The 26,938-nt window shown below is 42.7% G+C and overlaps 1 protein-coding gene across 3 annotated transcripts in view; it reads right to left on the reverse strand.

The window, feature by feature from the left end:
* Positions 1-468: 468 nt before the first annotated feature.
* LOC148034369 (pectin acetylesterase 5-like) overlaps positions 469-26,938 on the reverse strand; it is an 83,391-nt gene continuing 56,921 nt past the window's right edge. Inside the window, exons 8-11 of one of the 3 annotated variants that reach the window (XM_087679314.1) lie at positions 2,252-2,357; positions 1,927-2,072; positions 1,054-1,181; positions 469-936 (exon numbers count right to left, since the gene is read on the reverse strand). In XM_087679314.1, the coding sequence (XP_087535440.1) occupies positions 1,068-1,181; positions 1,927-2,072; positions 2,252-2,357 (366 nt within the window). In that variant the 3' untranslated portion in view covers positions 469-936; positions 1,054-1,067. Of the gene's footprint in view, positions 937-1,053; positions 1,182-1,926; positions 2,073-2,251; positions 2,358-26,938 lie in introns of those variants that run through there. The other 2 variants (XM_087679313.1, XM_087679316.1) reach the window with 2 other exon arrangements.

Below are 26,938 nucleotides of genomic sequence, written 5' to 3' on the forward strand. Positions count from 1 at the left end.
CCTGGACAGTCTCGAAATAGCCCCAGCAGAACAGTAGGAATTCGATTTTTTTGTGACCCTAATGACCTAGTTTACTGTTGGTGCACTCTCCAGCTTGCCCAGAAGTATGGTGGTTAACCACAGTAGCTGCTACCCTAGAATCCTGCTCTTTGATAATCAGGCTGGATTCCCCACCAGCCCCCTTCCCTAGAAGTTTCTGCATAGCATCCTGCGTTTCCTATCTATTAGTTCAACAAGCTAAAACTCCAGTAACTGCAACCAGACAATAACTTTCCCAAGAAATGCTAATAGATAAAGCCGTGTTCTACCAACAACCCTCATATGACTAATTGCAAACTAGGATCATCCAAGTAACCTGGAAGTTGTTTGCACCAAGATTTGCAAGTCACAAAATGAACCATACGAATGGAATAAACCAAGAATGGCATATTTATCTATGAACTATATATCTAATAGCATACAGATTTATGTTCTTATGGTGGCTTGAATTAGAAAATTACAGAGCCAAAGCAGTGGACAAGTGTTTACAGCTCAAATTCCATTATCCCCTACTTGCAAACAAATTATAGGCGCTGCCCACTGAAAATTAGGCCCAATGTAAAATGATTCTTATATTTCGAACAGCTGAGGTATACATGGCCATGCAAAAGCCCTAATGGGACGGTCCTGACATGGAACACACAGTTAAAGCAATATTGGCTGCCAGCACTGCTTTTGATAGTATTTTAAAGCTGGGCAGATGATTTGTAGAAATAAGAAAGAAGCTCTGAGACCATTACACAAGCACTTGCCTGGTGCTTACACCCACAGAGTGCTGAGTGGCTAGCAAGAGTCCTGTGTGTTGTGTTGCATAGAAAATAAGAGATTTCCCCTCCACAAACTCCAATTAGAGGCACACGTCAGAAGATCCCAGCTTGCAAAGTTCTGCACATTCACCTGTTATCCCCAAAACATCAAAAGCATACATGTTCCAAGAAGGCAATATAGTCATGATCTTCAGCTCGTGTCAGAATGGATAACATGGCATTGTAACATAATACGTGGAGAGCTTACCTCAAATGGACAGGTCAGGAAGTCCGAAAATTATTATTGAAGCAAGACGGATTGCAAGGATAAGCACAATCAACATCCTTAGCTGGTCTTCGATGGTAGTACCAATCCCCCACAGTCTCAGCAATTGTCTTCAAACAAGAGAGCTAATACTGTTCAGTCACAGTAATCGAACTCCTCTACCTCACCACCTCCCCATCCCTCCTGCCCCCTTTAAATCCAATCCCCGCTCCATTTTTCAAAATTTGACAAAATACTCTCAGCACCTAGCCTGCTCAGAATGCAGAGTCAGAAATCTAAACATTGATGTGGCTGATAGCAATGTATAATTTTCAAAGTAAAGTCATTTAAAGGATTGGGTTGAGAGAGAGAGAGAGAGAGAGAGAGAGGTTTGGAAAGGAGCAATTAGAGAAATGTGAATAGTTCTCATGGGATGGATGTCACACGTGGCTATAAAGGGTAGCAATTGAAATGGCCATAAGTGTTGTAGGACGGATGGGTGTCACATGCGGAGATAAAGGTGCTAAGAGTATCACTTGTGGACCTAAAGGGCATTGAAAAGGAGCAATAAAAAATGTGAATAAGTCTCATGAAAAAAAGATGGTTGTCACCTGTGAACATAACGAGTCTTAGGAAGGAGTAATCAAAATTCTCGTTCATACGAGTGCTGCATGTAAAACTAAAGGACCTAGGAAAAAAGCAACTAAAATGAGAATAATTCTCATGGGATCAATCATCACCACAAAGATTTTTGAGATTAGTTGATATAAGAACCTTCAACTCACACGTTTTCAGGTTTCTTGCAAGATTATGAATGCAGAGAGAGAGAGAGAGAGAGAGAGAGAGAGAGAGAGAGAGAGAGAGAGAGAGACTTACTCTTCCCTTCACTCTTGGGGCATGTGCCCCATGCCATGTTTCATCCCGTTCAGATTGGCAGTGGACGAAGCAGGAATTGACAAAAAGGCCCCCATCCGTAGAGCCCTCCACTGTTCCGATTGCCTCCAACAGCTTCACCCTGAAACCTAAATGTCATTACATGCCCTAATTAGGCTATTTCTCAGATTGAAGACATGGCAAAAACCTGCCAACAGTTCTTCTAGTATTTCTTCCTTACATGGTGCAGAAATTAAACCGCCTACATGCAGCACATGCATGCATCTACAGAGACACATCATGTATACACATGAAGATATTTCCAAACCTTGCAAAATCTTCAGTTCATCATGGGAACAAGAGGCTGGGTTTTCTTTGCAGTACAGCCAACTCCCTGATGGATCCACTGTTACTGGCACAAGAATATGGTCAATCTAGAACCAAACAGGTGTCTCATCAGTTAAATCATTGAGTGTAATTAACATAGGCAGAATCACATACAATTACCTTTGAAGCATTAAAGAAAATCTCAAAAGAGTTGCTGCCAGATTTTTCTTAACACAAAATAGCAAGAAGATTGCAGAAATTGAGGGCTTAAAAATAAGAATGAGATGCTTTATGTGGCTACAACTGATAAGGAAAGAAAAGTCCAACAAATGAATTGGTTAGCTTTAAAGCATGATAAATGCTCAGGCCATGGCCCATGCCAGCTCTCACAACTTATAACAACAAACTTACTGATGAAGTTGGTTATTACTTATTCAAATGTCTGTCAAATGATCCTTGCAAAAAGAAGACTCATCAGATAACATTAATCTTCACAACAGTCATGGTACTGGAAACACCAAATCTCTTAAACCAGGAATCCATACAAAAAGCAACCGGGTGCTACAGGCTCCCTCCCTCAACTCGATGAAGACCAGCTAGCAGCCAGAATGTATCTATCACATTGGAGCATCATGCAACATACTCTCCCATTCCCGTTGAGGGTGTCTGGATGCAGGCAGTTATTCTAAACTACTTTCGCATGTCCCTAAGAACCTCAATTGCCAAGGTGAGGTTGAGAAAAAACCTCCATCAATCTGCCACACAAGGGCCTCTGCTAGCACCTTGAACTATTAGTGCAGGCCTGAGTCTAGAAGGAACCAACAAACCAAGCTCCCAGTGAACCAAACCAAGTCTGTAGTTAACCTCTGATCCATCCACAAAAACTGGCTAGAGATTGCACCCCTATTGCACTTATTGTGTTTGAAACATCCCCCTGGGATTCAACCTGCACAGGAGACACAACACAAGCCATATCTATAAATAAAAGGGACATAACATCAGACTCACCTCCTAGCCATAGAGCCAAATGTGCTCACCCTTGAGCATGGAAGCTAGCAGCACTCTAGGTCACAACCACATCCAAGGGTTGGCGTCCCATACCACCAGCCCACACCATCCTCGTGTACGGATGCGTAGACTGACACGCCAAGAGTCCAAGAGTGGTGATCACACAATGAACGTGCACAATAGGGCCTTAAGTCCTATAAATAGGACTCAGCTGCCCTAACCCCAAAGTGTCCTTGGTGCATTTGCACCAAGTCACCTCATGGCCACTGTGGCCAATGCTACTAGCACCCATCTAGATATCCAAGGACATAACATTTCCCTAATTGTTGTCCTCAACAATATCCTCAATGACGAAGTGCGGAAAATGACTCTCCAACAAACATACAAACTCCCAAGCCTCTGGGCGGTTTTTCCATTGACCAAATACTCAAGATAAACGGTCCAACAAGATCATTTAGTCCTAAGGTCAAGAACCAATTTGGGTTCAAGTGGAACATAACCTGCACTATCCTTGAGCCACATGACTCCCTCAATCAGAACACTCAATACACATTGTCCCAATCGTTCTTTCAAACAACTCATTTGAAACACTTGGTGAACTCGGATAGGCAAATCCAGCTCATAGGACATGTTATTTATCTTCTTAATAATCTGGAAAGAAATAGAATACCTCGAAGACAATTTATATCACTTGCTGGTTGTCATTGAACCAAAGTCCTTTGGGACTTTCAGGTAAATCCACATGCCCTCTCGGAGCTCTCAAAGAGTACAATGTTCATTAGCATAAAATGCAGCACAATCCTAGGCCATTTTAATACTTTTCCCAGCAATCATCATCATCTCTTACATATCATGTAAAAAATTGACCATGGACTGCATTTTCATCCCCTTGAACTCGATAGCAATCAGTGGTTTCAGCTCATAATTGCGCATAAGCATAAACCAACTATAACAAGTAGTTGAATGCTTAGCACTATTATAAGCAAACTCAATCTAAGGAAGATAATGTTCCCAATCAAATTGTCTATGTGAGACATGTACATAGCATATCCTCCATGGTTTGATTTGCCTTTTCAGTTGTCCATCAGTTTCATAATATTCCGAGGACGACATGAATAATCGACTTTCCAATTTTTGGAAGAGTGTTTGCCAAAAATGGCCAGTGAACTTAGGATCCCAATCACTGACTATTTTGTTGGCCAACCAGAAAGCCTATAAAAATGTTCAACAAAGCAACCAACCAACTCATGACTTTTCACAATCATCTTTATGGAAATGAATCAAGTCATTTTTGTCAATCGGTTTATCACAACCCAGATTGTGTCATGCTCTTGATTCGTATGGGGCAATCCTACTACAAAATCCATAGAAATGCTACTCTACTTTCTATCGGAAATTTGTAAAGGATACACCATCCCTGCTTGTCAATGCCATTCAACTTTATTAAGTTGACACTATGAGCACTCACACATATAAGACTCAACCATAGTCTTAATATGTGGCTAATAAAAGTAGCAAGTAACCAAGGCCAAAGTTGGGTGTACACAAGGTATCCAACTCTCAATGCATCATGACACTCATATAAAATTTTCTTGCAAATATCTTGATCATCAAGCACACAAACTTTGCATTGTTTAAAAAATAATCCATTATGAATGGAATACTTTTTTGCCATCTTTCTCTTAGTAGCCAACTTTTGGACATCCAGAATGCCAAAGCTTCTTGAGCTACTTGATTCCTCTTGAACTAGTTGTCAAATCTTACCAAAGTGAAGACCACTTTGGCAATGCCCCTTGAAACAAAGATAAGAATCAATCAACATTTCAAAGAAAAATAAGGTATTAACTTTGGAAATTCGACTAAAAGCATTGCCAACCATATTAGTTGTGCCCATGTAGATTGGGTTGACCACAAAGATATTTTCATGAATAGTGGTCTCTCCAAATAATAAAGCGTGTGCCATAGAAATAATGACATCATACATTAAAAACATGAATAACCACCCATAATTTCTTCTCTTGGGTCGTATAATACGTTTGGGTGTCGATGAGCTTGCGGCTCTCAAATGCAATAGGTCGGCCATTTTCATAAAGAAGAACATCTAAAGCATAATCACTCGTATCTATATGAACCTCAAAAGGTTTATTCGGATCAATGATGATATACAACATCGATACAGTGTTAACCAACTATTTCAATGTTTGAAAACATTGATAGAGCTTACTAGTCCAAACAATGAGCGAACTAACGTGCTTCTTCTTGCTTCAAATACTCTTAAGCAAATAAGTAAAGGATTCAGCAATATAAGCATAGTCATTGATAAACTTTTTAAAGATCCAACAAAACCCAAAAAATATTTTACTTGTCTTATGGTTCCCAAAATAGGTCAATCAAGCACTACTCAAACCTGAAAATGCCATCAATCGAGATGACATGACCAAGATATAACAACTCCATGCAAAAACATTTACACTCAAGAGAGTTTTGCAAACAATTACTCTCATCTTAAGAAACGTAAGACAATGACAAATAATTCATGTTCCTCCAACAACTTACTATAAATAAGAATGTTGTCGAGGAAAATGACTATCCACATTCTAAGATACGAACAAAATAAGCCATTCATTATCTGATAGAAAGTTACGCAAGTGTCAGGCAATCCAAAAGGTAGGACCAACAATTGATAATGTCCATAACATGTTCAAAACATAGTTTTCAAGATGTCCTCAAAACCTATCCATATCCGATGATAAACGAACCTAAAATCAATTTTGGTAAAGATATCGTACACCTCAAAGTCAATCTATAAGATCATCCATCCTAGGTAACAGATACTTATTCTTGATGGTCACCTCATTGAGACCTATGTAATTGACACAAAAGTGCATCGTGTCATCCTTCTTTTAGCAAGAAGGACAAGCACGTCCCATGGAGATTTACTCGGCTCAATAAAATCCTTGGCTAGCTAATCTTGAAGTTGCTTAGCTATCTTGTCCTTCTCTTTCAAGATAAACCTATAAGATTGCCGACAAACGGAATGGCTATTGGGCAACATCTCAATCCTATGATCAAAGGTTTGGCAAGACAGCAAAAGTCCATTAGTAGGTAGTTTGGACGGAAAAACATCAGCATACTTGTGTAAAATTGGATTCAAATATTCACTCATATTTGAATTAACATTAAGATTATTATTAAAAGAAATTTGATTACTTTATAAATCAAAAACTTGAACTTTTTTAAAAAAATAAATATAAGTAGTAACATTTGGATCGAAAAAACATTCATTTAATTTCAATGTTAAAATCATATGTATATTATTTTTTGTAATCTTGGAAGGTAAACAACCCTCGATCACAAAGAAACAACTAGCAACCTCAAAAGAAAGTGCATGATTTCTGTAGTCAATATACAGAGAGAAATATTTATCAAAGAACCATGGCATGCTCAAAATGATATTAACATAGTCAAGGCTCATGAGTCTGAAGTCCATAAGCTGATGGTACTGTTGGATTGAATGATCCAAATCCAGTACCACCTGATCCCAATGATCCACAAGAGAGCCCTCCCCATATCGAACACGATAAATTCAGTCGATAAGTACCATATGGGGCTACAATCTCTACATCAACAGAGAATAAAGAAAATTATGAGTAGAGCCATTATCAAACAAAAAGGTTACTTCTTGGCCATTTATACACTCAATGATCTCTAAAAGGTCATGTAGACTAACTAAGTTTTATTAATGAAACTACCACTAAAACTACTCACATTAACAAAACAATCTTCCAATAAAACTTCAAAAGATACAATTGGAGCTTCAAGAGTATTTATTGAAGTCATAGAAGCAAACTTTGTCTTCTTATTCTAGTGGCACTCTTAATCACTGCAAAAGTAACCAGTCTGATGGCAAGCAAGACAATGACTCTTTGAGCGATCCTCGTTATGAGTGACCTTTACTTACCATTTTTCTTCTTATGCGACTCCAAAGACAGTTAACAAGTTATTGCTGGGTAAAAGATTTCTGCAACTTAAAGATAGAGGCAACTTGATGAGAATTTCTTGTCGATTAACTATCCTACTCGTAGCCAAAGCATTATCAAAAGTCTTCGCATACCTACAAGCATTCTCAAGTGTAGCAGATTGCAAAGCACCTTGCTTTGATAGTCTAGTAGCAATCCAAAAAGGTATCGTATATAGCGCTTGAGAATCATCCAAGGCCTTTGTTTTATACAATAAATCTTTAAACTCTAATGAGTACGCATCCAAGCTCTTCTTCCCCATATCCACGTCAAATGATTTACAAAAATTTTCAATTCAATCATAGATCATTATATGTTTTCGAAAAACGGATTGAAAATCAACCCCTATCTCTAGGTTGGGCTATAGCCCCACCCACCAAGCACACACCTTCCTCTATAGCACGATTTGTCTCTACCCACTACGTTGAGCGTCATTGAACTGGTATAAATCGAAATGTACTATCCATTTGGCCAGCCATGAATTGATATTCGTCTCATCACATTTTTCTTTTTCTCCTTTAAAGGGATTAGGTTGGAACTAAAGAGGCAACGTCCTCATGGCTACGAGCACAAACGGAAAATGGGAAGTGCATAGCTCAACGAATTGTCGTTGCATGTCCTTAATTTGAGCTTGGAGAATTACTACTAATGATGAATCTCCATGAAACGTAAAGGAAGAAGACACTTCAAGATATCACCTAAGCATTTGCTCGGTTTTGGGAGAAGCCCAATGAGCATCCTCCATGTGTTGAGGTTCAATAGAAACAAGTGCATCGAAAGGATATACACCGCAAGAAGCCATGATAATGAGAGAGAGTGTATAAGCTGAGAGGGGGAAAAAAAAAAGATTGAGAGAATATGTGAGAATGTGTACTAATCAGAATTGAGAGAGAAACGGGGCACGGTGGAAAACAAGACTGCAAACAAAGTATATTTAATGCAAACCTGTTCAATCCTTTTCTCTTTTTCTTTTATAAGTAGGGGGGTAAATTAGTGAAATTTCAAAGGTTAAAGAGAGAATCTTTGAAAAGAAAAGTAAAAGAAGGAAAAAAGTTTAAGAGACCTCCATCTTCCTTTCTTCCCCCAAAAAAAATGTGGCATAAAAAAGGCTTTGCCAACATTTTCTCACATTCGGATTGCCTTTCATGCCATCAAACTAGTCATCCCCCCCCCCCCAAAAAAGAAATTGATTTTCCCCGCTGCCAAGAGAAGTCCGCATGGCAAGCTGGTCCACGGAACAAATTGCTTACCTATCTTGCCAATTTCAGCCATCTTGTCACATCAAAATTGACTTTTGGTCCCCATCTATTCCAACTCTAACCACTGAGATTAAAATTACCACCTATCCAACATGCAACGGGCCTCTCCTAGCCCACAATCGGCTCTTCACCAATAGGCTGCTATGCCTGGCTCTCTCTCATTCTCTCTCTCGTTACGTCTCACCTTTCCTCCTAGAGACTAGCCTCTCTCTCCACCACAATTTCTCTCTCTAAGACTCAATCTCTCTCTCCCAAACTAATTCAGAGTCATTCTCTCTCCCCATCATCACATAATATTGACAGTAAAATTTTATCCTAACATTAAACATAATGTCAACTTTAAAAGCATTAACAAAAGCATCAAATGTTAAAATCACAATAACATGTAAAGTCATTAGAATTAATGATAACATTCACATTAAATATTAAATTGAGAAAAATTATTGCTGATTAAATTTCTAATGCTTATCCAGGCTACAAAGTCTCAGCTTCCAATGATGGTTTGCCATAGCCCTGTGGCAACTCCCCGGACTCCAATCGTGACAACCGCTGAAAATCCTTGCGCACAAGCATCACCCCAACACAAAACCCAAGCACAAAATACTAAACAAGAGACATACCTTGTAATCGTACCCACCACCCATAACATATGCCCTCCGCGCACATCCCCTCCTGCTAGCAATGTCCCGTACCACCCTAAACAAGATAAAGGTGTACCTATCACACATGAACCACTACGGTTCCATGAGCAAAAGTGGTTTTGTATACATCATCGGATCTCGCATTCACTTGCAGGTCAACGCTCTGATACCAATGAAACATCCCCCTAGGATCCAACCTACACATGAGAGACAACACAAGCCATATCTACAAATAAAAGAGATTGGACATCAAACTCACCTCCCAACCATAGAGCCAAACAAGCTCACTCCCAAGCATGGGAGCTAGCAACACTCCGAGTCACGACAATATCCCAAGGGTTGGCATCCCACACCACCAACCCACACTATCCTGGTATATGGATGTGTTGGCCAACAGGCCAAGAGTCCAAGAGTAGTGATCATAGAATGAATGTACACAATAGGGCCTCACGTCCTATAAATAGGACTTAGCTGCCCTAACCCCAAAGTGTCCTTAATGTGTTCACTAAGTCACCTCATGACCACTCTAACCAATGCTACTAGCACCCATCCAGATGTTCAAGGATGTAACAGTGTTCCTCCGTTGTTTTGGTGTGAACACTCCCTTATCCACATGCACTTTTTACCTTCTAAATGGAGAAGGGTTTTTTCCCTGTGTCAACACCCACTTTGGGTGTGGTATTGTAGTTCCTTAGGGATTGTACTCTCATTCTATCATTCTCACATTAGTGGATGTGATCTTTGAGCAATCTCTTTTCATTCTTGTTATTCACTCATCACTCTGTGTGTACGCACATGAGTGCATCTGAGCAATGACCCCAACAATGGTATCAAAGCTTCCACTTAGCTCATGGTTGTTGCCTCCATTGATGCCATTGAGCCTCAAGCTCCGCATTCTCTACAACTCATACAAGGATATGCAGCATTGGCCATGATGAAGAGACAATGCCACCACGCACATTCTAGGAGCCTTACACACGAAGATGGCTATTTGGCACACTGGTCACACCAGCCATGATGTATGGTGCACCTATTTGGACCCCTAGCATGGCTACATACCTATGGACACTGATCAAGAGACCACATATCATTATGCTCTCACGGATGATCCGCAGCAAACCACCAATACCTTATGAGATTATTAGAGCGGAGTTCACTACACCCCCCATGATGATGGAGGCCCTTTTTCAAACCATCAACTTCATACACAGAGTACATGGCAAGCATCCGGATAGAATACTTAAAGAGGCCCTTTGGGGCCTCTAGGCAGCTAGCTCACGCAAGACAAGAGACTTCATGGTATGCACACCTCAAGCAAAGGCTTACAGGATATGGGATCGATATAGACCACCCCCGCCCCCCTTTTAGTATGATCCTAACTCCCAGCATCTGTGGGTGTGGGGAGAAGGATATGGTGAGGGATAAGTAGGTATGATCTGCTCCGATCGGGAGGGGGGGGATGGTGATGGATCTGACTAGTTCAAAGGTCTTGATGGAACCTAGTACATAGTCTATCGTACTGGAGCCCGTGGGTCGGAAGCAAGTCAGTGCTCCGGTTCCATGCCACTTCCTCATCCTGTTGTAAATAACAAGATGGTGCCAGGATCCTAGCTCTAGAAGTTATTGGCCATAGCGAGCATGTCTCCTTCAGTATCAGTGGATAGCCTGTATGTGCCTGCCTCCTCTTCATCCATCACCTATAGCCTCACTAGATCCTCAAAATCGTATGTATCACACTATCTGCTCTCCATCTGTACGTTAAAATCTCCAGCTAGGAGAATCTTGATTCTCCCCTAGGCTAGAGTAGTGCACAATCTCACTAGATAGGTCTATAAAAGGAAACTCTCCTCCTCTATCTCCCTCGCCCTCCTACTACTATGGCTCCCCAATAGCATATCTCAACCCCCATGGGGGGCACTAGCAGAGGGCAATATATAGCATCCGGCCACAGGAGATCTCCACTCTAATCCACATGTATCATGCATCAGGATGTCGTGCCATGATGTGGACTCTATCTTGTAGCTCCTATCTGATCAACATCGCCAATCCTCCTGATCCTCGTGCGGTGCCCTAATGTCACCTACGGCTCCTATATGTCCACTCCCATACATATCCACATACTCTAGGCAGTCCCCTCTCGAGACTCTAGTGTGTCTTTGTGATCAAAATCAGCTCATGGTTCTCCATCACCTCCTCCGTCCTCCCTAGGTGTATCCATAATGAGTTGTTAGAGTTCCAAACTATCATCCGTATCTCTGAGTTGTCTGTCTCATAGTCCGTGCATCCTATTCAACTACTCTGTCCTTAGACTAGTCATGGAATCCCCACACCAGCGCCACCTGGGCTAGTTCCTAGTCGAGATTGAAAGGCTCCGCACATCACTACTAGAGTCTCTCTCTCTCACACACAAAGACGAGGAGGCAAGTCACTGCATGCAAGGAGATCCCTCAAAACATCACAAATGAGATTCTTGTCAAGATGAGAGGGGGATCAAAGGCATTCTTGGTAGATGCGCATGAGGAACTAGAACTATGAGGTGTCGATAAGAAGGGTAAGAGGGATAAGGAGTGTAAGGTGGACATACTATCCCAAAACTAGGTTTTAAACCCCTAATGCCATTTTTGAAACATTTGCAAAACTCTGAAATGTATTTCAAGTTCGACCTTTTTTTAAAACAAAAATCATAAATATAAATTTGTTTTGTGAGAAAAAGTTTTGTTTGGGGGACAGAGACCTTGAACTTTACCCGCTTGTGTTTCGGTTTAGGGGCGACAAGTGATGTGTTTTAGTTCTCAACTTTCCATTCTAGCCTTCAGAAAACACTTTTATTGCATGTGTTAGCATGCCTATTTCTCTTCATTAAAGCCATTTATAGTGAGAGAATGGAAGCAATCACACAAACACTTGCATAACTAAGAAGGTAGTACTAACTCTCAACTCTTGCCAGCAACCTACAGTTGCTAAATAGTGACATGAAGGCAAGAAACCCTCAATTTGTCACTATTCTTTTGATATAAGAGATGGAGATAAGATGAAGACAAGTTCATGTGACATGAAGGCTTGGAGTTTTGTGTAATTTTTAAGTGGTGTTATGTGCATTGATATATTTAAATACATATCTATGGATTTAACACTAAAATCTAAAACTCTTTCCCTCGTTTTCAAACCTAGCTAAAACTCTAAAACTCCATTTTTGTCATTTTCTTTTCTACATTTCCAAATATCCCCCATACTATGGTCCTTAGGTAGGCAAGATAGGTAAGTTGGAATATAATTAGGGTTTCCATAGTGTATCAAAGGAGAAGGCACTAGAACTCAATATCCTTACCCAATTGTCAACTAAGGCACGAGAACATAACGAAGATGTCCACTAGGTAATGCCACACCAGCAAACTGTGGTATCAAATGTTCAACACTTCGCAAGGGGTGTTGAGCTAAATTACCATTAGCTTTCATTAAACAACCCCAAACTCAAGTTAATTAATGAATTTAACCATTCTTTTAAACTGGGAATGGTTCAAGAGAGCTTCACTGTCCCACATGTAAACCCTAATTTGGGAGACCCCAAACTTTCTATGGATAGACAACCTACCTTCCCATTCAATCCAATCTCGTTTTTGCATATTTCAAGTGCTAGAGCTTCGTTGCCCACACACCCTTTGCGGAGGACATCCCCGCCAAAGCTGGCCAACATTGTCTACACCCATCTAGCATCTGTTGTTTCTAGCCTACCCTTCGCAATTCTCACCTCCAGGAACTATCGCTAGCTATCCTCTACCCTTCAAGTAGCTGCACATCAGCCTCGCCGCCAGCATATTCTGCGTTTACTGCTCCCACAACACCTCTTCAGCTGGTGGCAATCACTTCTACACGCTATGATTGCATTAAGGAACTGCATTTTGATCTCATCAGCTGTAACCTTCACTTTTCCTTGTGTTTTGCTCATCCTTGTGGTCTTCTCCAAGTCACTCATCTCCTAGAGCCTGCGTTTTGTGGTTCTCTCTCTCCTCACTGCTCCATCTATCTCAAATCCAGTAGCTACTACTATGTTTGATGCTATCAAACGTTTTCATAGACTGCCTTGCTGCATATGACTTCAGAGACAACATCATCCCTTCATTCCCTTGAGCCAAATCCATCCAAAAACAATTGAGAGTATCAGTCTCAAGACCTACAAGATTTTAAGAGTCAAATACCACCTCATCCTCATGTATCGAGCTCAATAACAACTTGAAGGTAAATCTCAATTTTCCTCTTTAGATTCGGTGCACCAATCTAATGATTTTGCAGGAAGGATGGAAGCTCCACAAAGGATTGGTCATCTTGATGTGGAAATTGGCTTGGAGCACAAACCCTTCATCTCTTTACCACTTTCATCTACATCTCTATCTCTTTCATCTATGCCACTTACATCTCCACCTTCTTTCACTCCTATATCAGATACGCAATACTACACTCCTCCATCTTTTGAGTCTACTTCCTCTTTTTAGCAAGATGTGGGTGATTCTCATGAAGAAGGGACTATGCAATCACACTATTGGTTCATAATTCTGGAAGAAGATGGGGACTTTAATTCATGAACTCTAAGAAAGTTGACGAGTACAAAATATTAATTCAAACACGTGTTAGTTAGTTCTCTCCCTTCTTTTCCTTCAATTTTTCCTACTCAAGGTCATTCTGAAGTAGGTGAACCTTTTTCATTTTCATTCAATGAATCTAATGGACAAAAGGAACCAGAATCTTTTCCAACAACCATATCAACCAATCCATTTAATCTCCCACTCATCCCACTCTCTACTTCCATTGCACCTTCCTTTCCAACTCCATTAAGTGCACTTCATATGCCATCACACACTACACTCGGGGATCCTTCACCCCTAGGCACAACCTTTAGGACCTCCTCTTTTCCTCAATTGGGTGGTGTACCTATGATACATGCTCATCCTCCTATCCACACACTTTTGGGATTTTCACCACCTAGGAATGCCACCCAACCATTAATGAATATGGATCACTTGGTTCCACAATTTGCCTCCATGGCGTTACTTGGTAGGCCTTTTGATCATTTTATTGTACCTAAGCCGGCATTTGGACAAGTCTTACGTGTCTCAGTGCCTCTACCTCCACCGGCACCCTATGGAAATATTCATGTTCCAATACCTCCGTATCAATCAACACCCATTGGAGACTTCCAACCTATTTCTCCCTACCCACCTCCTCTTCTTCCTACTTACCCACCTCCTTATCCACATTATCCATCTTATCCCACATATTAGGCATCTCATGGTTCTTCCTCATTAGCCAAACATGCCTTTACTGACAAGACTCCTTCTAACGGGTCTAACTTCACTACTTGGTCCAATCTAATGAGACATGTTCTTGACTCCCATAACCTATGGGATATTGTGCAAGGGAAGGAACCCCAACCTAATCCCAAACTTGTTCCATACGAAGTCATCTACTCATGGAAGATTAGGAATGCCTCCGCTATTGACAACTGGGCTTATTGCCCAAGTTTCAATCTCAACATTAGTATTTTGATCTAGCAACAAAGCGTTGGCACACTTAACTGACCACTATATGGCTCGGGATAGGATCCGTCACATAAATCTTAACCATGAGCTTCAAAACTTTAAAATCACTAACCAAGATGACTTGAAAGTCAAATTGGCTAAGTATCGATGACTTTTTGTCGAGTTCTCTACCACAAGGACTCTTAAGTCCTTGGACAATCAAGTTATATTGTTCCTTAACAAGTTGCCACAAGAATACTTCCATTTTGTGTAACACGTGATCTCACTGCCCACCATGCTCACATTCTATGAATTTGAGTGTCATGTGCTGCATTACGCTTGGTTGTTTGATTAATTTTATAGTATAACCTCTCCAAAGGGGACTCTCGTTGCTTCTTCTCAAAAGGGGTAGCAAGGAAAGGGCAAATAAAACCAAAACTCAAATCAAAATCAAAATTAAAACCAAGCTAGTGAGACCCAAGGGAACACCTAGTCTTCTCTTAAACCCAAGTGGCAAAATGTACCTAAAAAGAATAAGTATTGTCAGCATTGTCAAGAGGCTAGTCGCTTTGACAACGAGTGTCGATCCAAAAAAGTGGCACATCACCCAAATACAAGACTCAGACCCTCGCCCCCCCCCCCCCCAGTTGAGTAAACCTCAACAAGGGGAGGTAGGGTGGTGGCAACCCTTAGCAGGCGCAATGGCAAGGCCAGACCCATGCTGCCACCAATCAGCCATCACAATCTACATCATTCTCAACGCCAAAGGGCATGTCAAATTGGTTTGCAGAGACCCATATCATCTCCATATGGACATTTGAGGATGTAAGTCTCGTTCACATTTGTGAGTTGCCTCCTGATGAGGTGACTGCAGAGGCCCATTCATCACAATCGAGTACTTCAGCTCCTCCTTGAATTGTGGACAATGGAGCTACTTATTATATGATCCTCGTCTCGAACATTTTCATCTCTTGAGCCCCTACACAATCAAGATAATCTATGCCAAGAACAACTCCTCGATCAAGATTCAAGCTCAGTGTCGTGTCAGTTTTGCCATTAACCACAGCCTGAATCATGCTACACAAGATGATGTATACTATCCCCTAGCTTGGGATGAACTTGGTATCTATTCAACAGCTTTGCCGATTGGAACGATCAGACTTCTTTATAGCAACCATAGTCGAGGTCGTTGACTCTCAAACCCATTTATTGACGGCTGGCAATGAGGCACATCCTAGTGGCTTGTACCACATGACCTGGTTTCATTTTGAGCCAATAGTCGAGGGCTCTGAATTCTACCACTTCCAAGCTTTAGCCGCTGCACGAGAGCCTTTGCACACTAAGCGTGTGTGGCATTTTCACTTAGGACATCTCACATATAACTCTCTTTATGAGTTGTCGCGTTGTCAGATGGTTGAGAGCCTTTCATGCCTAAAGTTATATCAAGATTTCTGTAAAGTCTATCAACTTGGGAAACAACGTCGTACCCCATTCCCTCAACAGTCCGCACATAGAGTTGAGGTGTCTCTTAGATTGATTCATGTTGATCTTTCTAGGCCGACATCCCACTACCACCTTGAACAGCACGTTGTACTTCTTTTTTATAGTAGATGATCATTCCTGATACATATGGGTGTACTTTCTCAAGCATAAGTCTAACACATTTTCCTATTTCTCTGCTTAGATGGTGTTGGTTCATAACCAAACTAGTCATTGTGTAGGATGCATAAGGAGTGATATTGGTGGCAAGTTTACCTCCCACGAGTTTTCCGAGTTTCTATAGGAGCATGGCAGCTCTCGCTAGCTTACCTCTACCAACTCCCCCTCTCAGAATGGAGCCATAGAGCATAGAAACCAAACCATCGTGAACATGGCACACTCTATGCTATTCACAATAAAGCTCCCTAAGTCTTATACATCCTTAGCTAGTGCTCAAATATGGTTGTCCCTCAAAGAACTCTGTATGAGGCATTTTTTGGCTCTCAACCTATCATTTTCCACTTTAGAGTCTTTGGAAGTCATGCATACACACACACCCCTAATGGAAGCTAGGAAAGCTCAATCCCCGAACTGATCTCCTAATTTTTATAGGTTACTCCTCCAAAGCGAAGGCCTATCATCTGTTCGATCCTTGAACAAACAAGGTAATCATCAGGAGAGATATAGTTTTTTATGAGAGGGGCATTGTGTGTTCAGAAACCCTTCACCTATAGTTTCCATTTTTATGTTTTTGCGTTTTGCATTTAGGGTTTGCAGCCCCAAAAAAGGGGCGCCACCCTAGACCGTGCCTATTTAGAGGCCACTCTCTCATTCATTCCCAACGGCTAATCCTTAAGTCTGTGACTCCCACTCTCTCTTCATTAGTCTTCTGACACTCTCTCTCTTCCATCATCTCTCTTCTCCTCTCCTACCACCATCTCCACACTCTCCTGGCGCCAACCTTCATCTCCAGTTGGCTATGTTAATGATGGCAATGTGCTCCTCTTTAACTGGCGTCCATCATCCATTGTTGGCGACAACATCTTCTATGCTCCTATGCCTTGCGTTTGGAGTCCACACTCTCTTGGCGTCAGCATCCACTCTATCTAGCGTCATCCTCCACTCTTCTTGCGGCTCCCCCTTCTTGCGTTTGGCTGCCAGGGAGGTTCCTCACCATCTGGCATCTCTCTCCAGTAGAGGTCACCTTCATTAGAGGCAACTGCACCTTGCGTTTGGTTCATGGCTGCTTCCCACCCTTTTGATGTCACTCTAGCAACTGGCATTACCTCATCAAGCTTGCGTTTGCAGACGAGGCTGTCTCCCTACTTGTAGCTACCACTCTTCATCCCTGCATTTGCAGATTCAGAGGCTCCTCACCCTTCGATGGCAGTCTCCCTGCTCCAGGCGCATCTTTCATCATCTTTTATGTTTATTTTCTCTCTCAGTGTTTACCATACACACTGTGTTTTCCCTCGCAAACCCTATTGTCTCTCTAGTCACTTAGTCATTTTGACATGGTATCAAAGCTGGAGGTGCTCAGAGAGCCACAAAGATCCTCCTCATCAAGAGAAGACAAAGACCGATACCAGGTTCGGCATCAACACTTGATTTCTCTATCATTTCCATTGCACATTGGGAGATATCCTTTTTCTCCCTCCCACCCTCCCTTCTCTAGTTTGCCACACTGATACCCATGGCTTCTTTACCAACAGATGACCAATCTACTAGGTGCTCCTATTGTGGCATCACCGGACACATCATCGATGCTTGCCGACTTCAACCTTTGCTTCCTACCCCTTCGAAGTATATGCGTCTTCCACTAGGCACTCCTTGTGCCACCTCTCCTTTCTAGGCCATAGAGATCGTTCTACATCAGCTATCGAAGTATTATGCTCAAGGCAATAAGCCACAATCAACACACAATCCTTTCGAGCACACGGAGGCTCTTAAGACCTTATGAGGCAATAAGCCCTCCTGGAGACCACCCCACTACGCCAAGGTTTCCCCCACCTACTTACGGGTACAGTGGCTTCCACGGCCCACATCTCCTCCACAATCCACTCTCCTGAGAGCCCACAATTGTTCCCCACCCTTGGCTCATCTTGAGCCTCCTTCTTCTCCACCCTCTTCCACTCAGGTTCGAGAGGCCACTTCTGGATGCTTTCTGTCTTCTTCTTCCAAGCCCCACATACCTTCTTTGGCACGACCAGCGGCACTTTCTTCGTCATCAGATGGTTCGCAGTCCGTGAGCCATAAGTGGTTGGATTCCCTTTCTCTCTCAGATTGGGATTCAAAGGGGGATTTTCTTACTTCGCCCTCAAAGGGGGCTTCCAATTCTTCTTCGGCTTCAGAGGGGGATCCTACTTCTACTTCTTCCGATTCAGAGAGGGACCCTATGTGCCATGAAGTTCTTCACACACCACCACCCTTCACTTTTGAGGAGTGGCTCTCCTTTGAGTAGTCATTTCCTCTACTCATACCCAGGATCTAGAGAATCTACCTAGATCGGGGCCCTTGGGTCTTCAGTAGCGACTTGGCAGCTAGGCCTTCGTATTCCTTCCAACATGGAGTCACGGAGTTGGTAGCTTCTCTCCCGGGGTTGAGTTTCGGGTTCTACAGCTCATCCAATCTCCTGGTTATCTATAAAGATTTCCTTTCAAGTGGTATTCTCAGATTATAGGGTGGATCTTCTTCATCCCTTGGTCAACATGGAGCCAACTCCCGAGATCAAGTACGGACATATCCTTATGGTTCTCGGCACCACACAAAGTCCCACACTCCTCCTATACATTGCATGTTTTCATCATCTTTGTACTAGGTCGCTTGGGCAAGTGAACAATATCCCCACGAGAAACACTGTCCAAGTGGCACCTACTGCATGAGCATTCTTCAGCATGCAGCATTGCATCTCCACCTCACTCTTCTCTTGTTCCCCTTTTTGGGCCTAAGAGGGAGTGTTGAGAGACCCTTCACCCGCAATTTTCATTTTTGTGTTTTTTTGTTTTGCGTTTAGGGTTTGCAGCCCCAAAAAAGGGGCGCCACCCTAGACTGACTATGCCTATTTATAGGCCACTCTCTCATTCATTCCCAACAGCTAATCCTTCAGTCTGTCACTCCCACTCTCTCTTCATCAATCTTTTGGCACTCTCTCTCTTCCATTATCTCTCTCTCTTCTCTCCTACCACCATTTCCACACACTCCTAGCGCTAACCTTCATCTCAAGTTGGCTGCATTTATGGTGGTAGTGCGCTCCTCTTCAACTAGCGTCCATCCTCCATTGTTGGTGACAGCATCTTCTGTGCTCCTACACCTTGCGTTTGGAGTTTAAACTCTCTTGGTGTCAGCATCCACCCTATCTGGTGTCATCCTCCACCCTTCTCCCAACTCCACCTTCTTGCATTTGGCTGCCAAGGAGGTTCCTCACCATCCAACGTCTCTCTCCAGCAAGCATCACCTTCATCAAAGGCAATTGCACCTTGTGTTTGGTTCTTGGTTGCTTCCCACCCTTTTGACGTCACTCCAGTAGCTAGCGTCACCTCATCAAGCTTGTGTTTGTAGACGGGGGCTTCATCGGCTGTCTCCCTGCTTGTAGGTACCACTCTTCATCCCTGCATTTGCAGATTCAGAGGCTCCTCACCCTTCGACGACAATCTCCCTGCTCCAAGCGACACCTCCTCATCCTGCGTTTGCAAACTCAAAGGCTTCTTCGGCAGTCTTCTTGCACTCCAGAGCTTCCTTTGTGCTACGGCACCCTTGTATCAAATTCACTTCATCAGCATGATTCATCTTTCATCATCTTCTCTGTTTCTTTTCTCTCAGTGTTTGTCATACACACTCTATGTTTTCCCTCACAACCCTACTATCTCTCTACTCACTTAGTCCTTTTGACATTGTGTAGTCTTCTACATTGAACTCCATATCGTTTTCTCAGATTATCATTGGAGCTAGTGACTTTTGAGTTGGGTCTACTGTCTGCTTCTGACCTTCCCGTAGATATTTCACCTCCTAGACTCCCTCTGTAAGACTCGTTACCTCACTAATACCAGCAAACCATTTGGGATTCGGAAATCCTTACACCAAATTCCACTCCAGAGGGCCCTGGACGATCTGCTCGTCTTGCACCTTAGGCTTCATTTGTGTTGTTGTTTATACCTGATTACATAACATATTTTGAGTCGGACACTTGGCAAGAGCCTCTTTAGCACCCCAATGGCAAGAGACCATGGAAAGAAGGTAGAGATTATTGACCAAAACGAGACTTATACTTTGGTGGATCATCCGAGTCACAAGAAAGTCATCGGAACAAACTAGATCTTTAGGACCAAGCTAAAGACTGATGGGACTTTCAACAAGTACAAGGCTCGCCTTGTCATGAAAGGCTTTCGACAGAAGGAATGCACTGGTTATGAAGAGACCTTGGCTCTTGTTGCACGGTTGACATCATTCCGTTTGTTGGTTGCGCTAGCCGCTCACCACAGTTGGCCGATCTATCTGATGGATGTCAAAAGTACCTTTCTGAATAGCTATTTAGAGAAGAAAGTCTATGTGGAGCAACCACTCAGATTATCTTTTGCTGACCGTAACGATAAGGCATCTTTCTTACGAAAAGCTCTTTATGGATAAGTTCTTTCAACCTCATAGATACCATTCTACCCCTTATGACCCTTATATGTCCATATCACTTCAAAGAGGGTAAGCTACATCCATATGTCAACGATTTACTCATCACTAGCTCATATTCTACTGCCATACCGGAAATTAAGGCCAAGCTCTATGCTACATTTGAGATAACAAACCTCAGTTTGTTGTCTTACTTTTTGGGGATGGAGGTAGTTCAACTTGGTGGATGTATTTTTGTGTCGCAAATAAAGTATAGTCTTCATTTGGTGGATCAATATTGCCAGGATTGGACATGGCTTGTAGCCATGCCTCTCAATCCAATTGTCCACTTATATAAGAATACCCTAGGTTAGCCCTTCGACAAGCATACCTATAGATCTATAGTAGGAAAACTCCTTTTGTTGATTCATACTAGGCTAGATTTAGCATACTCAATTAGTTTGCTCAGTCAGTATTTCACTACACCTAGAATGTCACATTGGATTGCATGTCTTCACGTTTTGAGATATTTGTGGTGGACCATGGTGTACCTATTCTTATGCACTGACTTATGGTTCTTGTTTATGTTTCCAAGCATACACTAATTCCGATTGGGCAGATCATAACATGTGGCGTTCCCATAGCGGCTACATTCTTTATCTTGGGCACAACTCCCATCTCTTGGACCAATCATAAGCGGAAGACAATGGTGGCTTGCACGGCCAAGACCGAGTATAGGGCCCTCTTTGTTGGTACTACTAAGATCATCTACCTAAGGAGCTTACTAGTGGCACTTTAGTTCTCATATACTACACCGACTATCCTCTATTGCAACAACCGAACTATGATTGTACTAGTTGGTAACCCGATCATTTACTAGTTGGTAATCCATCATTACACCTCGAACACGGCATGCTGAAGTACATTTCCATTTTACCACAGAAGCACCATTCGCCTAGAGTTTGTGCCTTCATCAGACAATTTTGCAAACATATTGACCAAGGTGATCAATCAATCAATGCTTCAATATACTACCCAGGATTGACTTGGGTGCATCCTCCCCTACCTTTTTAGATTGATAAGAACAAGGTGCTTCCCTCCAGCCTTCCCTTCCAGTTTGAGAGAGGGCTGGTTTTTTCTTTTTATGGTGATAGGGTGTTGTTTACTGTTTTGTTTCAGACATTATGAACATTGTACTTTGTATCTTCATCCACATCATCAAGATAACTATGATTGTAAAAGGGTGCCTATGCACACCTGCATTGCCTCTTACATAACTCCAATGCATCGGCATTCTATTCTTGTAAACATGCACTTGTGCACATTTATCCCTTTTCAATCTTTAAAGTAGTCGACCCTGGATTCGCCATATCCGTGGCATTGCATATGGCAATCTCCAAGGCAGTCTTCCTTGCTTGCTTAGATTGTCTAGCTTGCATTCCACACTTCTTTTTTGCCTCTCCACATACCCACCATAGATACTTCTCGCACTTACCCTATTTTCTTTGACATCTATACCCACTTGTGGTTGGGATACATTTGTATGTTTTGTAAAGGCCTTAGGGCTAACCGTGCCTATCTCCCATCGGGGCATTGTTACTCAATCGATTGAAAACGTTTTGAAACCACTCAATTAATGCTAAATCTTTTGAAAAACAACACAAGAGCCCTCAACAAAAAGAAAAAAAAAGATAGTCCATTGTGTTTCCATCTGCCTTTGCAAAATCTAGTAGGCAGCTAGGCACACAACAAGCACCCTTTGTCCGATGCTCTCTCCTCTATAGGGTGAATACTTGGGCTGCATACTTAGATAGCCATCGCCTTTGTAACCGAGGTAGATCATTGGACGACCAACATGCGCCGTTTGCTTGATGCCCTAGCTACTTTGGGGTGGGAAACCTTGGAAAAGAGGTTGCAATCCCTTTCTGGGTTTAGTTTCGAGCTTGAGAGAAGGTGTTGAGCTAAATTACCATTAGCTTTCATTAAACCACCCCAAAACTCAAGTTAATTAATGAATTTTAACCATTTTTTTAAATCGGGAGTGGTTCGAGAGAGAGAGCTAGAACTTCACTCCCCACGCCTCGTTCTAGTGGATATCTCAGTAGAAGCTAGCTGACATTGTCTATACCTATCTAGCATTTGTTTCCAGCCTACCCTTTGTAGTTCTCATCCCCAAGAGCTATCACTAGCTGTCCTCTACCCTTCAAGTGGCTCTGGGAGCCAGCATATTCTCCATTTACTGCTCATGTACCTTCTCCCGCTGGTGGAGACTGCTTCTACAGGATGCATCTACATCAAGGGAGCTGCATTTTGATCTCATCACCTGTGGCCTTCACTTTTCCTTGCATTTTGCTCCTCCTGGCGGTCTTCTGCTTGTTGCCCATCCCCTAGAGGCTGCATTTTGCATATTTCTCTCTCCTCACTACTCCATCTGTCTCGGATCCAACATCTACTGGTGCATTTGCTGCCACCAAATGTCTTTGGAGGCTGCCTTGCTGTGTTTCAGGATCTATCAAAGTACAATACACTCTCCATCTCATTATCTCTGCCTCGATCCTCGAGACACGAGTTCAAGGTACAATATTCATTCACTGCATAGTGTGTTTGCTGCATAAGCATTGTATTATACAAATTCATTCATTTCAAATCTTCATTGTGTTCATTGTCTTTGAGTTACCCTAACCCTAACTGTGTTCTATTCAAGTTTTGCTTTGTCATACAATTGTATTTGTGTTTTTGCATTAGGGTATTTCTTTATAGGGGGAATGCTTGGGTAGGTAACCCATGTGAAGAATATCCTAAAAGTGCATGGTTCAGAGGACGAGCCTCCACCACTGGCACACCACCACCCAAGTGTGCAAAAGCTAAGGACCTATAGGGAAAAGGATATGCCTATGTTTGAAGATTACCGTAATTCGGTGTGTAGTATAACAAGTGGAATGGTGAATGGTGATGTGAATGGCAGTGTAAAAGAGGGTGTGGAGGCAATGAAAAAGAAGGGTGGGGTTGGTGGGATTTGAAATTCTGGTATAGATGAAAGGAAGTGAACACATTAGATTGGTTTTGAGAATTAAATGATGGAATTTGAAATCTAGATGAAGATGGAAGTGAAGATGAAGCATCAATATCAAACTAACTAGGAGATGAAAACACTGATGAAGAAAAACTTGAAGAAGAATTACTTGATTGTTTATATCAACTGCCTCTTCTTGTGTTAACATACAAAAAATCGGTCCTCTTGAGGACCTATCCCATTGTCAACAAAGTGAAATTCATCTTCTTCATAAATTGTTCTAGAATCTTGCATTAAAGTACGAGCAAAAGAAGAATTTGGCAGATGTATTTAGTAAACCTATTTTGAGAGAAAAGTTTGAAGCATTTCACAAGGCTATAGGCTTAATACCATTTAAGGGTTGATCTACCATCCCATATGTGTTGACATCATTCACTCTGGGGTGATTTGTTAGCTTATCGTGTTTCTCCATTATTTTGGTGTGAACGCTGCCTTATCCATGGGCACCATCTACCTTCTAACTAGAGAATAGTTTTTTCCCCATGTGAACACCCAGTTAGGGTGTGGTACTACAGTACCTTAGGGATCTGTACTTTCATTATATCACTCTCGCAATAGTGGATATGACCTTCCAGCAACCTCTCCTCTCTTGTTGTTCATTGGTGACTCTGTGTGAGTGCAAGCATGCACATACACATGTGCGTGCACATGCACTTACGTGTATGCAGATGAGCATTGACTCAACAGCTTCCTTTACAACAAAAAAGCATTGTCATCTTTTGCGAATTATGTGCACACCAATCATCAACCAAAAGGCTACTATGAATTATGAAAAAAGTTATGTGAAGCGGCCAGCTCCATAACCTGTGAACCACATGCAAACCCAATATATCCCTGTAAACTGCTCTAAGGAAAATCCCTTTCAAGAAAGTAGAGTAAGCCCCATGAACCTTCCTAGTGCTGCAAAGTCACGCAAAGATACTTGTCTCCCAATAGTGAAGAGGTTTAGTAAGTTGAGAAGCTGATCCCTTGCAAAAGCACATCAATGGCCAAGGATATCACTAGATTGTCAATTAGGCACTGGTACCCACTTTATGGGTTGTAAAAGTCCCTAGTTTCTGATGGAAGCATAGGGTTTACTTTGGCATGCCTTCTATATAATTTGGTTCAAAGTGTCATTTTCTTGTGCTTTGCCAAATGGACATATGCAACTAGTTGGAGCTCTATATTCTCTGGTATTAGGTCCACAACAAATAAAGAGTGGCACATTTAGGTCAATCAATTTTACAACTCTATTCTTTTTCTACTCATACATTTGTTTTCAGTCGTTCATGACTCATACGATGCCCTTGGTGTCAGAGTGCAGCGGTGCGGAAGCGTAGGACTGAGAGAGAGAGAACGCAGAGAGAGAAGGGAGAGAAAGAGACAATGGACGATGAAGATCTGCTGTATATAGAATGCTGAATACAAAGATATGCAGAAATATACACGGTCGCAGTGCGCTGGACTGCGTGTCTCCACCTTGACGATGCAACCTGCTGTCCACCTCGAAGTCTGCTGCAGTCTGCACTGTCTGCTGTCTGAAATCTGCGAACAGAGACAGAATCTGCGCGTCACCGGTCTGTAATCTGCGTCAGAGAAGTGTGTCCAGACTGCTGAAAGTGTCGACTATAAATAGCCGAAATCTGCCAGGAAATAGGGCGCCAGAAATAGGGCGCAGCCAGGAAATAAGTCGGCTGCATTAAATGCAGCCGACTGGGCTGCAAACAGTCGGACTGCCACGTGGCAGTCCGACTGCACAGTCCGACTGTGCAGCTGCCCTCCAAACAGGCTATGATCTCTAACACCCCCTCTCAGAGCCTGGACAGGGCAGAAGCCTGAGGGATCTGGAATATCGCCGAAGTAGAGCCTGAGGAAGCGCCTTCATAAACAAATCCGCAAGATTGTCCTCCGTCTTGCAATACTCCACAGTGATGGTCTCATCCAGAAGCTTTTCTCGGATGAAGTGGTACTGGATCTCAATGTGCTTCGTCCGGGCATGAAAAACAGGGTTCCTTGCCAAGGCAATGCAACTTTCATTGTCACATCGCAGCAATGTAGGACGAGTCTGGGGGCACCCAAGCTCCTCCAACAATCTCCGAAGCCACACAACCTCGCATGTGGTGGAAGACGCGGCCCGATACTCCGCCTCAGTAGACGAAAGGGCTACCGTGGGCTGCTTCTTGCTACTCCATGAAATAACACCTGCACCCAAAGTAAAGCAGTAACCTGTAGTAGACCGCCTGTGGTCCACGTCACCGGCCCAATCCGAGTCGCTCCAACCTGCAAGTACAAGATCTGACCCATCTGTCCCTGCGGGGTAATGAATCCCTAAATCAGACGTCCCCCTCAGATACCGAAGTTTCCTCTGAGCAGCCTGCCAATGCACCGTCTTAGGTTCACTCATGAACCCTGCCAAGAGCCCAACAGCAAAACATAGATCAACCCTCGTGTTGAAAGCCAAATCAAAGACCCAATCAATTGTCGATAGCGGGACGCATCCGCCAAAGGAGAAGCGGAATGAGAAGTGGCCTTCCAGTTCGGATCCATAGGAGTAGAGAGGGCCCGACAATCTTCCATCTCAAAAGACACCAAGAGCTCCTGTACATATCTCTGTTGGGAGAGAAAGATCCCCCTCTGAGACTGATAAATCTCATGGCCTAAAAAGAAATGGAGTAGACCCAAATCCGTCATCTCGAACGTCCGATGTAAAGCTGACTTTGTCTCCTGGACCTGCTGTGCAGCATCACCTGTGACAATCAAATCATCAACATATAAGACAAACAGCACACAACCATCCTCGGAAGTGTGTACATACAGCTGCGGATCGGCCTTGGACCGCCGATATCCCAACTGAGACTGGAGGAACGAATCAATCTTCTCGTTCCAAGCTCGCGGGGCCTGCTTGAGGCCATACAAGGCCTTCTTCAACCTGTAGACTTTCCCATCTGAAGAACCAAAGCCAGGAGGCTGCTCAACATAGATCTCCTCCTTCAAATCACCATTCAGGAAGGCCGACTTCACATCCAACTGATAAACAGGCCATCTCCTATGGCCAGCCAAAGCAAGAACAGCTCTAATGGTTGCTATACGAGCTGTGGGGGCAAAAGTGTCATGA

This window comes from Lygodium microphyllum, chromosome 6 (genome assembly GCF_053477565.2).
Source record: "Lygodium microphyllum isolate KBCC chromosome 6, Lygodium_microphyllum_v1.1.10, whole genome shotgun sequence".
Taxonomy (NCBI): Eukaryota; Viridiplantae; Streptophyta; class Polypodiopsida; order Schizaeales; family Lygodiaceae; genus Lygodium; species Lygodium microphyllum.